This window comes from Protopterus annectens, chromosome 15.part0 (assembly GCF_019279795.1).
Source record: "Protopterus annectens isolate FY-2018-M chromosome 15.part0, PAN1.0, whole genome shotgun sequence".
Lineage (NCBI taxonomy): Eukaryota > Metazoa > Chordata > Ceratodontiformes > Protopteridae > Protopterus > Protopterus annectens.
This window is the reverse complement of record NC_056749.1, coordinates 472326015-472345389: the sequence shown is the minus strand read 5'-3', so window position 1 is coordinate 472345389 and position 19375 is coordinate 472326015. Positions and strand designations below refer to the sequence as shown.

Sequence of the window (19375 nt, the reverse complement as noted above, 5' to 3'; positions counted from 1 at the left end):
TTGTCTTTAAGGAAACCATGTTGTTCCATAACATGGCTCTGCTAACTTATGACTTGATGCATCTGGGGTTTGAATGCTGCAAGAACCTCTCTCAAAATAAGATTGTACAGTTAGAATAATCAACGCTACCTGAAGGACTTCATTCACTTATTTTCCCTTTGCCTACCACCTGCATTTTTTCTGTTTTTTTCTGAACGCCATCCAATAGTTTTTTCACAGATCTGATAGGGAGCATGGTGAAACAGTTACCCATATACTATTTGTCAGAATCAGGATGCATTAGAGTGGGCTGATGAAGAGCCACAGACCGCTATGCAGAAAAAAGGTTTTACATACAGCCTTACAATCTGTTAGTGAAATTGTATTATTGCTGCTTTTGTTTGAGGCTGTTTTGTTTCTCAAAGATTACAGGTAATATGCTCTCATGGAATATTGCACATCTGTGAATTTTTAACAACAAAAGCTAATTCATAGGTCACGCTTGCCGTAATGCACCAGATTTAAGGAGTGAAATGTTGACGGAATGATACAGAACATCACACCAATGCCTTGTGAATACCAAGAGAATTTAAGAGAGCACCCTATAACTTCACACTTACTGAAAATGTTATTCTTTGCTTCCACTACACTGACTAATAATCATTTCCATGATGCATGGATTGCATGGATGTGATGTCTTGTATCACAATAACATGCATGTTTCATTAAAAACTGCATAGATTTTCAGTTTTGTTCCTGTCCAGAAATGCTGCATTTATAATTTGCCAGTTGGCTCTTTGCCAGAGACACCAAAGCTCTCTATTAGTTTTTTTTGCATGTCTGTCTCCATCAAACCGTGGCAGCTCACTTACCACTGCATGGAATCTTCTAATGACTATGTGACTGAGCTTTAAGGAGAGAACTGCATGAATCTGCAATGTTTTCCAACTTACTTAATGTTCCTGTATAGCAGACTTTTTCTGTAGCCCAAAGTTTGTTTACAAATGTTTATCTCAGGGCTAGTAGAGTATTATTGATGTGCCTGCCCTAGGGTGTTTCTAATTGTTTGTATATACTGTGTTCCTTCTGCAAGATGCTGCATATCATTCTTTGTTTAGTGTTGAGAAAGCATTGTTGCATCAGTATACCACTTATTTATACATGTTGTAAACCAGGTTGGTGGACTGGTAGGGGAACAATTTCCAATTGCAATCTGAGCTGTTAAGGCATAAATAACAAGAATACATGCAATTTACAGTTAAGAGAGAAACATACGTGTGTAACAAGTGCAAAAAATCTAAAAGATAAACAAATGACAATGTGTAATAACTGTAAAACTTGGAAAAAAAACTAACTGTAGCTTAATGCCTTTCACACACACACATGTGTGTATATATATATATATATATATATATATATATACACATTTATATATAATATATACACATACACACACAAACACACACACAGTGACTAATACAGAATGAGAATAATACACAACTTAGACTTTTATTACATATACAATATTTACACTAGGTATAAATCTACAAACTGGATTTCATGGCATTGGAGAAGTATGGCACTTCCTTTTATGCATCTTTACTATTAGCTCACGTTTAAAGTGATTAGAAAGTAAAACAGCTGAAGAGTAAAAAACATTTCTAGTTCTGGTGAGTGTTTTTCTGTTCAACTGTGACCAAAAATCTTGGAGAAAATCTATAAAATCCATCAGGAAAAACTTCAGACAAAAGTAGCATACGTTAAATAAAACTGACACTGAAGTACAGTAAACTCTCAAGTTAACCAGAACTCAAACAACCAACAAAAAAATCGAAGAAATACAGTACACTGTTCATGTGTTGCACTTTGTTTTCCTCCTGCAAAACCATACCTTATGTTTTTAGAGTTTGAGTTTTAAAAAGGAAGGTAGTAATACATTCCCTCTCTTCCCAAGCTGAGAACAAGTCAAACCAAACAAATAGTATAGGGTATAGTATTAGTCAGGCTTATTTTTTTAATAGTAACTCTCAAGCAACCAGAAACTACAGTTGTCTGGCAGCAACCAATCCCCATGCATGCCGGTTAACTGAGAGTTTATTGTGTGAAAGGGTTCTACTATGAATTTTTGACTTTCATAATGCCGGCAATCCAAAACACTGAATGATTCCTGAAACACAGAAGGGCAAAAAAATTAGCTTTAAGTGCGTTTTTTTGGAGAGATAAGCCCTCTGTACCCCCAACAAACTAATGTTTACCAAGTCAATGGTTGCACCAACTCAAAGGAGGGAAAAATATAGAAGTGAACCATTGTCCTGTGGAGAACAACATTTAACGTTATGCTTTTCAGTGTTTTTTTTTTTTTCCTGTGGGCAAATAAAGCGTGGGAATTTTGCCTAAACTGTGTATAGAGGTGCTATGTGAAAGATACAGATGTCAGTAGGAGGTCATTTATTTTCATTCTGCTGGAAACAGTAGTTTTTTCTGGTCAGTACAGAGCTTAAGGAAAACTGCAGATTTCAACTGCAGCTCAGTATTAACTATTGAGTTGGATAACCCAAGAGTGGTATTTTTTTTAATTCACCACTTTAGTAATATTCCTCATAGGTTACGGTGAGTGCTTTCTCTGCTTCTAAGGAAGTTTTAAAACTATGAACATTATTCCTAATGGAAAACTTCAGCTGAGGAAGAGTAATTAAAACAAAAAAGTGCTTATGTATTTTTGTATTTTCTAGGAGAGTATGCAGTAAAAACTGTCCAAGGAAGAGAACTGATGCACTAGTGTTAAAAAGAGAGTAAATACATCGGGTCTATATTAGAACATCGAAGTTTTGAAAATTCGAATGTTCTAATATCGACCCCTATTCAGTGAACGCTGTAATTAGCGAAGCTGCAGAACACCAAATTTTTTCCTAGGGAAAGAATTTGGTTGGCCGTTTCTGTGGCTTCGCTATTTACAGCACTGTGATGGAAAGTTACAGGTCGGGTTCAGGTAAGTGTGTGAATGTGTGGACGTGAGGGTTAGGGCGCGGGTCAGGTAAGTGTGTGATTATGTGGATATGAGGGTAAGGGCGGGGTGGGTGAGTAAGGGCGCGTGTCAGGTAAGTGTACGATTGTGTGGACGTGAGGGTAAGGGCGGGGTAGGTGAGTTAGGGTTAGGGCGCAGGTCAGGTAAGCATGCGATTGTGTGGATGTGAGGGTTAGGGCAGGGTAGGTGAGTGTGCGATAGTGATGGACCTTACGGTTAGGGTTTGGGTTAAGGTAAGTGGATAGATAGTAGTGTATGTACAGTTTAGTGTAGGGTTAGATGTAAGATTTTAAGTGTGTGTGTGTGTGTGTGGATTGCTATTTTTTTGGTGTGCTTGTGTTGTGTGTATGTGTTTCTGAACAGCAAATTTTTTCCATGGGAAAAAATTTGCTGTTCTGCATGTTCGATATTCTCAGCATTCGCTGAATAGGGTTCGATATTAGAACATTTAAAGTTTTAAAACTTCAGTGTTCTAATATAGACCCAAATACACCCACTGGCTGTCCCCCACGTCTCCTGTAAAGAGAGGCTGACAGTAACGTTCCATAAGATACCCCCCCACATAACTTTTTAGCAAGCCCCTAGCTAACATACCCCTCCAATTTAGATGCACTTGTTACAAGGGGATAAAATTGTGTTGGGTTGTGTGGTAAGGCTTAGAAAGGCCTTGGTGGTCATTAACCTAGTATATACCTTTGAACCTGTGTTTCAAAGGCTTTTCCACCAAGACTTGGGCAGGCAGGAAGCTACCATTATTACACCCTTGAATGCCTTCACATCAAGCACCACCTTCACTTCCCAGTTGCTGTGTGCTTCCAGTTTCACCTGTTACAGCCTCAGCACAGACTTGTAGCAATGTTCTCATTCATCCTTTTTAATATAACAGCTATCCAGGCAATTTAAACTTGTTGCCTTTGTCCAGAATCCAGAATAGTGTTACCAACAGCAAAAGTATGTATGGAAAGTACTCTTTCCCTAGCAGGCTGGCACTATGCAGGAAAGTCTGGAGCAAAGAAAAAGTAGATGAAACCAAAGTGATGTGCCTTACTTGTTCATTGCAAAGCTTGCACATTAATGTTTAATTATTGTTTCAATAAATGTAAATGGCTAGTGAAGAACAGTTTAAATTAAAGTTGAAGATAATGGCAGAAGCCTTGGAACAACTTTTGAAATTACCATTAAGGCACTATTATAATTTGAAAATTTGGAGCATAAACTGTGACACCATAACTGGGATGATGAAGCCCTGAGTTTTGATAGTCAACTGCTGTAAGTTGTAGTCATATACGATCCCATTGTTTTGTAAACAGGAGAGCTTATCTGGGTTCTGAAAATGTACCCATCAGTGTGTGTTTGTGCTCTGACATTTAAAATGCAAGCTGCGGTTCCAACAATTATACTACAGATGATCCACACAGCATCTCAGCAGGTAGAGGACCATACAATGAGGCATAATTTCAGCATTTAGGTTCATAGGTTGGTACTAGGCTATCGGCCCAAGGGCCTATACAAGCCTAGTCATAACAATTCCCTGGATATTTCTTCCCCCAATATATTTGGGAGCTCTGTAAGTAAAACAAAATGCTCATGCTTTCGCACATTAGGCAACTATATAAAGTAGGTCTCCTCTGCCCATCTGCTACCATAAAGTTATGTAGCAGCTAGCTAGCCTTTGTTCTGTTTGGAAGCACTGCAGAAGGAACATTGTTAAACTGCATTATTGTTTAGGGTTTGGCTGTTTTCTGTTTTGATTTGGGTGATGGGTATATTTAAAGCAAAACTGCAATGAAGATTGAAAAAATAAGACTGACATGCTTTCTTAGTTCATAGAATATTAAATTTCATGTTTTATTTGTTAATATCCATTTCACAGATATCAGATGATTCAGCTGCTTTTTTTTTGTTTGTTTAATTAGTAAAAACACCATTTTTCATTTTGTATTATACCTGCAAATAAAGCTACAAGCTAGCCTGCTTTCTTAGGATGATTCTGATTTCAGTACCTGCCCTATGAAAAACTTTTAATAGAATATTTTTTTATACATATTGCAGATATTGCAGAAAACAGTGATACTCTAATTAAAACATCCTAGTATATGTACATTAGTGGAAATAGCTAATATTTTACAATTTTGACTTTTAGTTTTGATAATAAAGTGAAGCAAATGTTGTGGACTGTCTTTGGCACTAAAATCTCATGTTTTAGCAATAAATAACATTGTCTACATAAAAAGAAAGCATTCCTACTGCAAAGCATATGAGGAACCTTGATAAATGACTGCAAAAAATATGCAGCCTTTATCTTAAATATGTCTGAAAGTAGTTTTTTTAAGAAGAAAACTAATTTTCATTGCAGTTTTCTCTTACCTACGTGTAAAGTTTGTTTTTGTTTTGGTTGTCCATTAACTTGCAGTTAAAGTACTGTGCTAATTATTCTGTGTGCTTATTTTTTGTATTCTAACAAAATACTTCTCGGGTTCCATATCTGCAAATCTTAACTGCTTGGTGATTCAACTTCCTGATGAGTATAACCTGCTGACATTTGACCCTCAGGTGTGCCAGGTACTGTTGGTTTTGTGTTCTTCTGTGCATTATTTCAGTTTTTATGATCTTAGCTTTGAGTACAAGTGCTTCATCTGACATACACACATTCTTTTCTTTCTTTTAATTAATTATTTTATGTCTTTTGCCTGTCCAAGCTAATCAGTTGACAGTGTAGCTACCATCTCTTAGCAATTGCCCCCTCCCCCAGTAGTTCCCATTAAAGGGCAAGGAATGTTGGGGAGCATAAGGAATGTTTGCATGTTACAGGCTTGGGGATATTTTCCTTTAACTTACTCTTTCCATTGCTCCAAGGAGGGGGCAAGACAGAATAAGTTTGTGTTTCAATGTACACAAGCTGTTGTGATTAGATCCACTTTTAACTATGCACAGTTGCCCACAGCTTCTTACAGACATCACCAAATGTTGTTACTGTAATGGGAAATTCTTAGACCCTTGCACAGAAAAGCTTGAGACAGTTAATGTTTTCTTTTTTTCCCCTGACAGACATGTCAATCATATTAATGCTAAAGTTACCAGTGTCAGGGACAGACACACTATATTTATGCACTTAGATTGACAATGTATGTAATGCTCCTTGAATGTTTTGACTGTGTTTTGAAATGTATTTGCTGTATCTCCATCATCCCCTTTATGCCTGAGTTAAGGGCTTTGCCATCGTGTTAATTCCCTGTCATATCAGCTATAACAAAATACACAGGATTAGAACAATGCAAACATAAGCAAGAGTATAAATGACTAAACTGTTGAACAGTTATGTTTTGCAAATCAGTCATTACTGAGACAAAAACTATGCCATACCATCTGCATAGCCTAACATAAAAGGCTAGAATCTTTGTTTGAAAGGAATGTTACCACTTAAGCAAGAAGTGCAATGTAAAAGTATGAAAGAAGAATGTCTAATAAACCAGGTACACAAAAGGCCAACAAGACCACTAAAACAAACTGAAAAACAGAAAAATACCGAAACCATTTAAAAGCCACAAACTGTTTAATAATCCACAAAAAGAACAACTAAGCACTTTCGCCAAACAACAATTAGGCTTCTTCAGAGTTGTTCCAAAAACCTTATGAAATCATATAAATACTGCCCCTGGTTTAACATCAGCAAATCAAACAACAAAGCCAATTAAGGCACCCAAACCAGTAAAGGGCAAAAATACATTTAAAATAATGCTTTTTTTAAAATTATTTATAAATTTTGCAAATAGATTCTATGTTACAAAACATTAGAAAAATACACAAGAATAAAATACGGTTCAAAACTCCCTATTTTCCAACATTACTGCTCTAGCTAGAACACATTGTTGAAACCATATATTAACTTCTATTCAAAAAATCTGATCATGTTTTAATTTAAAAAAAGGTTTGATGGAAATAAAATTAAATCCAGGAGCGACTATAGCATTTAAACGCAACTGCTATCTAGACTCCTTTGCTTCCAATACAATTTTGCCATCTTCACCTCTTTCATTAACCAAAACTTTATCAATAATAAAAAATATTAATTTTTTAAGGTACTTTTCCGTTAAATCCCTACCACGTCTTCGCGCTGCTGTGTTTTGGCACTATTTTTTCATTCATGCAGGATTGACAAATGTGATGTGAAAAGAATTATTTTCATTAGGTAAGGTTAACTTTTTTTTTTATTTTGTGAGGCAGGCACTACTGCAGAGACTGTCTTGTCTGGTGTTGCACAGGAGCAGTTTTTATATTGTGGAGAACAACTTTCATTTGCATGTGAGGGCTGAGTCGGAATAAACCAGGGACTGTGAGCTTTCTCAAGACCAGTATTTTTTATTTGTATTGTAGTGCAGTACAACTCTGAAGACTTTTTCAGAGCATCTCACATAGCTGAAAAATACAACTGCAATGCAATGTATACTTTATAAAGTTTGCAGTTGTTGATTTGACAGCAATAGACATTAATCCTGAGACCTGTCTGACATCTTTCTTAGTACTGTGTGAAATGATGCATGCTAAACATCACCCAATCCAGGCATATCCAAGTACTATAAATCTTTTCACTTTCTCTCTTAATGGTATGCCCCTACATTAACCTGTTTCTGCAGTGATACGGGATTATACTGAAAAGGTAACTAGCTTCTGGCCGAAATATGTGTAAAAAAAAAAACCTCCCACAACTGGTAGGGGTTTAACGGTGGACTGCAGCTATTTCTGCAATGACCAAATGTACACCTAACATAACAACAGACACTTGTTTATCAGTTGTACAGAAGTACTTGTCACACAGAAAGTTGTGTCCACTACTGAAATACCGGCGAAATACAGCAGCGCGAACTGGCAGGGGTTTAACGGAAAAGTACCTTTTTTAAAATTGACACACTTGGTGGTATGCATATACAAAGCATTGTGTGCGTCCTTGTTTTTTATTGCCCTCAGATGTTCACCTATTCTATCCCTAAATCTCCGGGTTGTTTTCCCCACATAGAACCTGGGATAGGAAAGGGAAGTAGCCACATATACAACCATAGATGAGTTGCAATTCCATTTACCTGGGCATTGCAAAGAAAAGTCAAAACTGGCTATAGTGACTTAAGGACCATTGTTAATACACTTGCAAATTCTACAAGCCCCACATTTAGACATAGACAACCTGTAGATACCTTTTTGTCCTTGCACTTCCCTTTACAAAATACTCTTAATGTTCTTCCCATTACTTAACACTATCTGAGGCTTAGGTCCTAATCTAGTCAACATGTCAGTTTCAAAACATAATTCCCAACACTTCTTAATGATTTTCACCATTTTAGGGTCATATTCATTGTAACGAATGACCATAACATTTGTTTTGTCCTGCACCTTGTTAACTTCTAAATCCTGTTGTAAGTTTAAAATGGGTGCAAAGGACGATGTTCTTTTGTGCATAACCTCTTTTCTGATGTTAATTAATAGCTTCAAGGGGTACCCTCTTTCCAAAAATAAACCTATCAACTTAACATTTAATTTTTAAAGGTTTCTTACGCACTGGTCAGTCTTGAAATCCTTACCATCTGCCCCTTGATGACACTTTTGCCTCTGGTGTTGGGGGTGGTTACTATTGTAATGAAGGAGAGTGTTGGAAAAGATAGGTTTTCTATACACTGAACTTTCCAGTATTCCTCCTTCCTTAGTCAAATGTATATCCAAGTAATCAGTTTCGTACAGTTTCCATTTACTAGTGAACCTCAAAAAAATCTGTTGTTCCATTTAAATACTTAAACTCATTTGCTTCATTCTCATCCCCTTTCCAAAAGATCAGGATATCATCCAAAAATCTAATGTATAGAATAATTTTATCCTGAAACTCAGAACTGAGAACATATTTTGTTTCCCAATCCAGCAAAACCAAGTTAGCATACATGGGAGTACATTTGGCTCCCATGGCTACTCATGCCACTTGGTGAAATAATTCACCTTCAAACAGTAAAAAATTGTTAAGAATAATTTCCATAAAATCCACTAGTAATTCTATCTTTTCCAAGTGCAACCTGCCTATGCTAATCAAACTTTCTCTGAACATGTCTATACCTCTGTCATGGGAGACGACCGTAAACAAATTTAAATGTACTTTTGCCTTTAATGGTTTGGTTACCTTAATTGGCTTTATTTGATTTGCTGATGTTAAACCAGGGACAGTATTTATATGATTTCATGAGGGTTTTGGAACAACTGTGAAGATGCCTAATTGTTGTTTGGCGAAAGCGCTTAGTTGTTCTTTTTGTGGATTATTAAACAGTCCGTGGCTTTTAACTGGTTTCGGTATTTTGTTGTTTTTAAGAATGTCCAATAGCCCGTTAAGTACCTCTTGGTTTACTTTGGCTTTTCAATACCACAAAGTACACATCCAGGCAGGTGCACTTCTTCAAATAAGACATACTATAACATCTGTAGTAGTAGCAGTATTATTTTTATAAGGAGAAGCTCATGCTGCATTTGTTGTCGGATTTTTTTCAATGTTAAAATGAGATGAGACTCAAGTAAACAAAATTTGATTTCAGGCAGTTAGCTGAAAAACCCTTACAATGGTGGAGGTCAGTGTAATTATACAAAACATCCACCTATGTTGTTATGACTTTATAGTGTAATTGAATAATAGGGTGCATGGTCCACAGCCTGTTGTATGAGTGTGCGTGAATATTTCAGACTGCAGGTGATCAAAGTTTGACAAGCAGATTAGAAACCTGCTGGGGCTGGCATTGGGGAGAATAGAAATGATGAGGCTTAGCCTGTTCATCTCTACTTAATGGGAACATATGCCCATGTTTGAAGTCCCAGTGGAAACCGCATCTCACACATAGGGCACAGCTTACAAGGGGACTTTATCATATGCAGAGGTATAGACATATGTAGTGAATACCTATTGCATGCAAACCTTTTCTGCAAGACTAGACTTGAACAGGGGATGTTAGGGCTTCATAAAAGAACCCTCCCTTTCTTACCCACTGTATAAATGATGGCTTCTACTTCTAGCTAGCTCAACCCTCACTCTTGCGGAATTTATTGGTTATAGGGCTCTCACACAAGGGACTGGGAATGAATGACTTCAGCGTGTGTCCAGGAGGGCAGAGCCAAGTGGTCACCATGGAGAGCTCAGTGTAGAAAAAGGAAATTATACTGTGTGCCATTTCACACATATATTTTAGGATACCAGTGGTGTTTGTGCAGAGCATTTTTGCTGAACTGCCCTACACCCAAAATACCTTATACATTGCTAGTAAGTTTGCAGTTCTCATGCTGTCCTCATTCTGTGCCTCAAGACTGCATATATGCATCCTCAGTAAAGACTGTCAGCTGGTGACAGGCATACTATTTATTAAAATCTAGTAGCACTCCTATGTGCAGCGCTGGGTTGGGCTGTGGGCCACTGGCATACTACAAATATGGTAGAGAAACGTTCACTGGATTTGCTAAAAGCAGAATGGACCAAATGCTTCTTCCAGCAATTATTTGTATAGAAGGAGAGTTAACATGTTAAAGATGAGACTAATGAAATTATATAAAAGGGATAACTGGGTACATTTACTAAGTAGCAGATATAATAGTAATAATAATCAAAAGTCAATAAATAAATCAATAGCTGTCAGAACATTTTAAGTCAGCATGTGAGGTGGTGAAGAAGACACCTGATTAGATATCTCGAAGTGAGTTTCTCCTACTTTGCATTTATGTTACGCGTCAGGTAAACAATACACTTTTATATGAAGGAATTTGCCATACGTTATGTGATTTAAGGCTTTGCATATCTCTGTGGCAGTTCTGCAGCCACTTTGTACCTTTATAAAGAGAGTATTATTTCCAATGTCTCATTTGTCCTTTATATCTGCTAGAAAGATCTTGGCTACTGAATCATCATTCATTGCTTGGATGCAAAACTCAGTCATCCTCATCAGGAAAACAATCAACCAGCCAACTAGCAGATACTGGTAAACAGCAGGCAGCTACAGGCTACTGTCTTCATGGCAGTTTTTTTGCCCTATGCCCAGGTTACAAGACTTTGACTAGTGCCTGGGTATTGCAGGATCCAGCAAAACAGGAACACTGGTTTACTGCATGTTTGCGCATCTCGGGAGAGTTGTTAGCAAAGTTCAAGTGCAAGACCACCATCTGGAGGAAGGTCCAGTACTGCAGCATCTGCATCATGGCATCAGTGGTATAAGCTCACCGGTGAATGAAAAGCAATCTAGCTGGTGACCACATTTATATAGAAGCTTACCCACTGACCTGTATGCTGTATACTGCACCACTTGTTGCATAGTGGGAGCTAGAAACATTCAAAAAATCTCCTAAACTCAGTTGAATAATGTCCATGATCTCTGCTTCTTATTCCCCTGTTCTGATGCCCTAAAATTCCTGCAGTCAGGGGGAATGAATGGGCCAAAAGGGCATGGTATTTGATGGATATGGTAGAGGAAAATAGAGGTCAAAAACTGTTTTAAAATAGGTGGCAGCTGCATGTGATCTCTGCACAGTCACATTTTTTAATTGTACTTTTAAAAGGAAAGTGGGGAAGTGGGGACCGGCTCCGGAGCTGAGTGGGCTGGAGCAGAGACCATTTTTGCAAAAACCGGGGACTGGAAAAGCCTCTGGATAACTCTGTCCAAATCTGAGTCTGACAACCTGGAGGATTTAGAGGAAATAGATGTGGGCCGAGACGACTTCTCTCTCGGCTCTGATAGACCAGGGGACCAGCTCCGAAATGGCTCCAACACCATCGGCACCGGATCCGGAACCGTATGAATAAGCATCGGCGCCGAAGGGGACTTCGGGGCCGGGGGGGAGAGTCTGAGCTGCACACCTCCAACGGCTCCGAGACCAAAGGAGCTGAAGCAGGTGATTCGCCTCTCGATCCTCCAACCTGCGGCTCTGACACCAATGGAGCCGAGGAAAGAGGTATCGAGGCAGACCCTTCCACCTGAGGCTCCGAAGCCATTGGAGCCGAGGAAGAAGAGGTCGACCTATGCTTCTTGGAAGTCGGTTCCGACGGACTGGTCGGAGCTGACGACCTTTTCTTTTTAGAAGCTGGAGAGGAAGGAGAAGCCAAAGCTTCCTCAAAGGAGGGCTTAATAAGGCCTTTAAGGATCAATTTATTTTTTCGTTCTTGAAGGACCCTAGAGGAAAAAGCATGACAAACACTACATGTTTCCTGCAAATGTTTCGGTCCTAAACAATATACGCAAACAGCATGGCTATCAGTAAGAGACATTTTGTAGTTGCACTTGGTGCACTTTTTAAAACCAGACTTTTGCTCTTTAGACATCCTATCACACAACTGTTTCCCACAACGAAAAGCAAACCTTAAAGTAGGGCACGAGCCCTTTGACTCAAAACGGGACTGGCCCGAGATACAGAACACAAAACGGGCAGAAGCCCTCTAACTTAAACGGGCTTAGCCCGATAAAACAGGACGTACAGTAGAGACAAAATCAACACACCCACACACAAATAAGGGCAAGGGCCCTCTAACTTAAATGGGCCTTGCCCAGTAAGTAGAAAAAAAAAAAATACCAAAACAGGTTCACACACACACACGTAAAGCTGTTAAAACAGCTGTTTGTTAAATTTGTGAAGAAAACCCTAGGTCAAAAGACCAAAAAGTAATCAAAAAACCACTTAGCTCCAGCCAAGTCGAGACCACATCTAGCTTGAAAAGTGGCAAACGAGATCTGGGGAAGCAGGCGTGGTGCATTCTGGGATAAGGGGTAGCCCAGCCAATTAGAGACTTCGTTCTAGTATATAGTGGCAGAGTCGGAGCCAATGGATCGGCTCCGAACCCATCAGTTATGAATGTAGGTGAGATAGGATCCCATTACATCAATTCATTTACTTAATGAGATTAAGCTTCTTTTGGAATATGTCTATGTTACAGATAAAAATGCAGGTCCTGTGAACTTTTTCATGGCTATCAAAATATAGTAGTATGTCTTTCTGCACTGTACATTCTTATGACATTAAGGCTGTTCTCAGGTCTTGTCTTTCGGCTTTTCCCAGTTAGCGGCCACCACAATGGAACTCCGGTCTGCTAATGATTGGCAGAGGATTTTTACGGTGCCGAGTTGCCAGCCCGACTCCCAACCTTCACAGAAGGCACGCCCATTCATGCACACACCTACCTGCATGCCTTTAACGTCACTCGACTACAGGGAGTACATGCAGACTACACACAGAAGGCGCTCTAGCAAGAATTGAACGGGAGAACCTCTTGCTGTGAGGCGACAACGCTAACTGCTGCACCACCATGGCATCGAATAAGGCTGTTCTCAGGTAATGTATCTTTTTCACACAGTCATACTTCCCAGATCATTTACAGCAGGAGATGCATATGTCACCCTTTTATGGGCAAAATATTTTTGATCAGGAAGATCAGAAAAAAAAAAAAAAACTTGTAGAGCTGAAAAAAAGACAGAAAATGCAGACAGTCTCTAAATTGTACCACTTCACTTTTTTCTTGCTCCCCACTCCAGTGGGCTCAGGCATCCAAGACTCTAGCTCAGTGACCATTTTGTCTGTCTATTCATTCCACTTAATTTAATGACAGCAATATAACAGACTCCTTGATTGCTGTCATGCTGTGAGAGCAGGTATTTTTATTTTGCTTCCTCTATGAACAATTGAGACATAATCACTTGAAAACAATCTGCTCAACCAGAACTGACAGAGAACACAATTCAGCTACTTAAACCCGCGGTGGTGGTGCTGTGGTAGCGTTGTCACCTCACAGTAAGACGCTGTCCGGTTCGATTCTCAGCTAGAGCGTCTTCTGCGTGGAGACATGCATGAATGGGCGTACCTTCGTTGAAGGTTGTGGGTCAGGGCTGGTAACTCTGCACATAAAAATCAACTACCAATCATTAGCAGACCGGAGTTCCGCTGTGGCGACCCCTAACCGGGAAAACCCGAAAGACACAACAACAACCTCCCCCGTACAGATCAAATATTTTTTGAAGGGGAACAATCTCCCAATGCACCCCTTAACTTATGTATACTAACTCAGTAGGCACACATGGTGGGAAGAGGAAAAGCCCTTAAAGTGCACACTGGTATCATACAAATATTGTTGCCCAATGCCTACCTGTCAAGGCTACAACCTTAGTGGTAGAAGTAAATTCATACTTCAATTCATACATTCAAATTCAACAAAGTATTAGTTTAAAAGTGTGCACACATATGCAATCAGCTTATTGTACGTTTTTTATTTTTTATATTTTTCCCCTAACAGATTTGTTTGTTTGTCAATTGAATTGTACAGGTTATAGGTCACATTAAAGATGGGAAAAGTTTTGAAATTATTTATTGTGGCCTTATTTTTTTTTTTTTTTATATATATCACAAAAAACTGGCATTTAACAGGGGTGTGTACACTTTTTTTTATATCCACTGTATGTCTTGTTAAAGATATTCTGCATCCAGTGGAAACAAAAAGAAAGTATCATTTTATGAAACCGCAGATCTACAAGCAGTCCAAGAAATGGACTCCTGTAAAGAGGGAAGATAGTCTCCCCCCCTAAGCCTTCCTTTGAGCAGTTTCATGGGCGTGGAATCACTTCCCTTCAGTTATGCTGATAGTGATGAGAAGAAAGTTTTCAACCTACAAAGAATGATGGAGAACCATTAACATGGATCACTGAATTATTTTAATTTCTCCCAGATCCCAAGAGATCCAGAGACTTCTGTTCAGACCTAGCACTAAAAGACTTTCATGCCTGTAAAACATACAGCAAGCTAAGAATGCACACAGCTAAGCATATTTGGATGTCAGTGTACTCTCAACACGTACAAGTTGTCCAGAGTATCAGTCACTCAGACCTAGATACAAGTAGCCATATACTTTTAATTTATTAAAACTAAAACTCCCTTATCCCAAAGGTGTGGCATTTATGGGTTTAGAGTGGGATTTAGAAAGGTATGTGGTATACAAACGTTACTGGTGTATGGAGCCTTTGTGGTCCATAAAACAATTGGAGCATTATTCAAATTAAAATTACAAGTCTGTGTATCATGCACAGTGCCACACATGATGCAGTTAGTGTGACAAGAATACAAGGCAGGAGTGCTTTCATCCCCAAAACACCAATATATAATGAGACATATCAGTGTAGTTAATGATATGATATCAAAAAGCATTATTACTGTTCAATATTTGTATCTACTGAAGTATTACGTTGGCATTTCAGTGATCTATGCTTCCTGTCATTGGTCAATTCAACAGAATGCCTGGTGTCTCCATAAGATCGATGTGCCATGTTCTTTGTGCGAACCACATACATTTAGACCAATGGCAGGTGTTCCATGTGGATATCCAAGACACAACTGCAGGAAAACCATATGCTCAATTTCAGCCTTTACAAACAGCAGTAATGATAGTCATGTGTGTGAAGAGTAGCCATGTTACTATGCATACCCCGGCTTGTGAGGAATAGCAAAGTTGGCCTGTAGTTTGTGTAGGTGGGCTTACACAAAACAGCTGTTAAAACACTTCTAATGAGTGTATATTAACATTTTCAAAATGTAAAATTTAGGTACACTGCTGGTATAAGTTGTGGGTGTGTATATGTCTATCATCATGATTAAAATATAGATGTTAAGTTGTCAATCTCGCCTTCATTCTTGCTTGATGGGTTCGGAGCCGATCCCTCGGCTCCGACTCGGCACTTGCTTTAGCTCGAGAACTCCTTTTACCAGCTCGAGGCAGCCCCATATCCCATAATGCAAGGCAGGAAGTACCCAGATCTCGTTTGCCGCTTCGCTTGGGAGGTCTTCTCTTTACCAGCTCCTGGTAAGTAATTCACTTTTGTGACTTTTAAGCCCCTTTTCACTTAAAACCTTTTATTTTTATTAGTTTAACTTTAAACTTAATTTTTCTGACAGAAATCCCTGTCTCTTTTAAATTTTTTTTTAGTCAGTTAATTTCCCTTTCCCATCCCCCCCCCTGTTAGGGTGTGTGTGTTGGTTTATTTAATAAATCCCCTTTTGGGATTAATTTAATTTAATTGGACTGGTGTGTGTGTGTTTTTTGGGCACTATGTCTAAAGAGAGGGTTTCAGGTTTTAAGAAGTGTGACTCGTGCTGTCAGAAGATGTCTCTGACAGACGGTCACACTTCTTGCCTGTACTGTTTAGGCCCTCTTCACCTGCAGGACTCCTGTGCTATTTGTCACTCCTTCAGCCAGAGAGTCCTGCAGGAGAGAAGGAATAAGTTGATTCTGAGGGGTCTTCTTAAGCCGGAGGGCTCTCCGGCTAAGTCGGCCCCACAAAATCAACAAATCTGCCAAGACCCAGGCTTCTGTTCCTAAGCCTGTGGCCTCGGCTCGACTCGTATAGAGTCGAGATCGGCTCGGCTGGAGCCGATTCTGATCTTCTAAGCCTTCGCCCGATGGCTATCGGTGCCGAATCTGCTGACCACTGTGGGGTCGGTTCGACCGGCTCCGACACCCATTATCGGGCATCGTGTCGGCTCCGATCGGCTCCGACACCCATGTGGCACAGGCATCGGTGTTGGCTCCGACCGCTCCGACACCGTTACTCTGGTGGCGTATCGGCTCGCTGGAGCCGATACATCGAGGCGTTCTGCGGCTCCGAAATCGGTGCCGACAGGATCAATAATATCGGCTCCGATGTCCCACTCCAGGAAGAGGGCGAGGGCTCCTTCCTTGGTGCCGTTACTTCGCTCCGCCTCTCCTCTTCTATCGGAGCGGAGCCATCGGAGCCGATCTTCAAGGTCATCCAGGTTGTCAGACCATGACCTAGAGAGAGTGGTCAGTAGATTGCTCAAGTCACAGGTACTGGCCCAAATGCTACACAGTCCGTCTCAGCAGACGACTGTTGGTCCACACCCTGTTACAGTTCCTCCTTCAACTCTACCCCAGAGTTTGGAGTTGGAGTCTTCGGGCAGGGTTACTGCTACGGCTGGAGGACGGATACCCCCTTCTGTTCCTTCAGCCCCTACTCTTATCTCCTCTTCCTTAGAGGGATTCGGTGGTCGGGCTTCCATGGTCTCCTCCGAGGGGTGAGTGGCATCGACCCTTGTCCGAACCCGCTCTTCCTCTTGGAGCCTCGGCCTTGGTGAGCTCGGCTCCGACATCTGCCTCGGAGACTTCCCTTTCGGTGGCCCCTGGAGTTCCTAGCTCTTCGGAGCGGGGTCTCTCGGACCTGCCTGGGAGGGGAGCATTCGAGGTGATGAAGAGTGTACTGGCCACTGGTATCAGTCAGCAGTCTCTTCCCGCAGCTCCTCCCTCTATTGTACCTGTTGACGTCTCTGCCACTTCTCTTGCTACAGGACCCAGAGATCCTCCGCCTCAGGTTTCCCCATTGGGAATTTCCCCCTCTTCCGAGGATTCTCCTGCTGTTTCGGGCGATCCTCCTAGGCAGACGACGTGTAAGAGGAAGCCTGTAGACTGCCCTGGGTGTGTGACTTCGGATACTGACTTTGATGAGTCAGAGGGATCCCTAGATCCCCTCTGAGGATGTCTCCTTCTCAGACATCCTAGAACTTCTGAAACAGAGGGGAAACTGGCCCTCCAACAATCCCTCTGAGGATGAGTCAGTATACCTAGAGGCGTTTGGATCTCGGCCCTCCACCTCCTGGGTGTCTCCGCCATTCGACCCCCTTATGCAGGTTATAGCACGAAAGGCGTGGACAGCTCCTGACTCTGTAGAGCCAGTCCCTAGGAGGCCTTCTAAATTTATAACTGCCCCTAGTGACAAACAATTCCTTACAAAGGTGTCCCGCTGATGCCATGGTGGTGGCTGCGGCCACCAAAAAGGAACTTGCAGATCCTTCCGTGCCCGTCCATCCTCCTAATAAGGACTCTAGGACCATGGATAGGTACGGCAAGCGGTTGTTTTCCTCAGCAACCTTTGCTATGCGTTCGCTGAATTATCTTTGTCACTTCACCAGACTCCAGAGAGATATCCTGAAGGAGCTGGGGGAAGTAGTTCAGGATCCTACAGCTGCAGGGGCCCAAGAATAGATTGCTTCGCAGCTAGGAACCCTCAATTCCATTGCTAACTCCTCCATGCGGTTAATATCTTATGCTGCTGATGGAGCGAGTAGAGCCGCGGGCACAGGTGTGGCTCTTAGACGCCAAGCCTGGATGCGGCTATGTGATTTTGCGGATCCCTTTAAGGCGTCCTTCACAAATTCTCCCTTTGATGGGTCAGCTTTGTTTGGCCCTCAGGTGAAGGAAACCTTGACCAGGTGTGAGCAGGACGGCAAGACTCTTTCTGCTGTTGGAGTCCGTTTTTCCACCCTTCTAGGCCTTATCCCAAAGGACAGAAGGGTGGGAAGATGTGGTTCCGTAAATCCCAAGGAGTCACGCCGGATTCACGTGGTCAGTTTACCCCTAGAGGCAGAGGGGTAACAACAACAGACGCTCTAGAGGCAGAGGGGTCCAAGAACCAGGGCAACAGGGAGTCTCTTCCTGAAAAGCCTTTTCAGCATCCCTGAGGTGTTGCCCGGCTGTCCCTCCTTGGAGGCAGTCGGGGGAAGATTATCACTGTACCCAGAAGCCTGGCATACCCTCACTCAAGACAGATGGGTACAGTCGATCATATCCAAGGGTTACATAATTCCTTTCGAGGAAAGTCCCTTCCCCTCAAGTTCCCTTCCAGATGTACCACCCGGTCTAAGGGATATTGCAGAGTTAGAGATCGCAAAACTACTGCAAAAAAGAGCCATTCAGCCAGTCACAATAGACCATTCAGAGCCCGGAATCTACTCAAGGTTCTTTTTGGTCCCCAAAAAGACGGGAGACTGGAGACCAATATTGGATCTCAGCAGACTCAACAAGTCTGTCAGGAAGACAAGATTCCGAATGGTCACTCTTCAGTCTATTCTGCCCTTCTTACAGAAGGACAACTGGATGTGCTCAATAGATCTTCAGGATGCGTACTATCACATCAAAATTCACAGACGCTCCAGGAGATTTCTCCGCTTTCGGCTGGGGTCCAGTCATTTCCAGTTCAGAGCCCTGCCCTTTGGTCTCACTACAGCCCCCAGAGTGTTCACCAAATGCATGGCAGTGGTCACGGCTCACCTGAGACGTCAAGGATTCCAGGTGTTTCCGTATCTCGACGACTGGCTCCTGTCGGCCACCACCAGGCATCAGCTTATACAAGCCAGGGATTACACAATAGACCTTTGTTCTCATTTGGGCATCTCAGTCAATTTAAAAGTCATCCTTATCGCCCTGCCAGTCTATTACCTTCATAGGCGCAAACTTAAATACTGTTCGGATGTCAGCTACCCTTACAGAACAAAGAGTTTCAGACATTCAGACTCATGTCAGGATCATTCTGGCCAGCAAAAAGG

At 41.2% G+C, this 19375-nt stretch overlaps 1 protein-coding gene across 4 annotated transcripts in view; it reads left to right on the top strand.

Moving 5' to 3' along the window:
• The window catches only part of COL4A5 (collagen type IV alpha 5 chain), a 3591008-nt gene that overhangs the window by 2508459 nt on the left and 1063174 nt on the right, over nucleotides 1-19375 (top strand). For 3 of the 4 annotated variants that reach the window (XM_044057205.1, XM_044057207.1, XM_044057206.1), the window contains exon 32: nucleotides 5558-5566. The exons of the other annotated variant lie outside the window; for it this stretch is intronic. In XM_044057205.1, the coding sequence (XP_043913140.1) occupies nucleotides 5558-5566 (9 nt within the window). The remainder of the gene's footprint in view (nucleotides 1-5557; nucleotides 5567-19375) is intronic. 4 annotated transcript variants of the gene reach the window in all.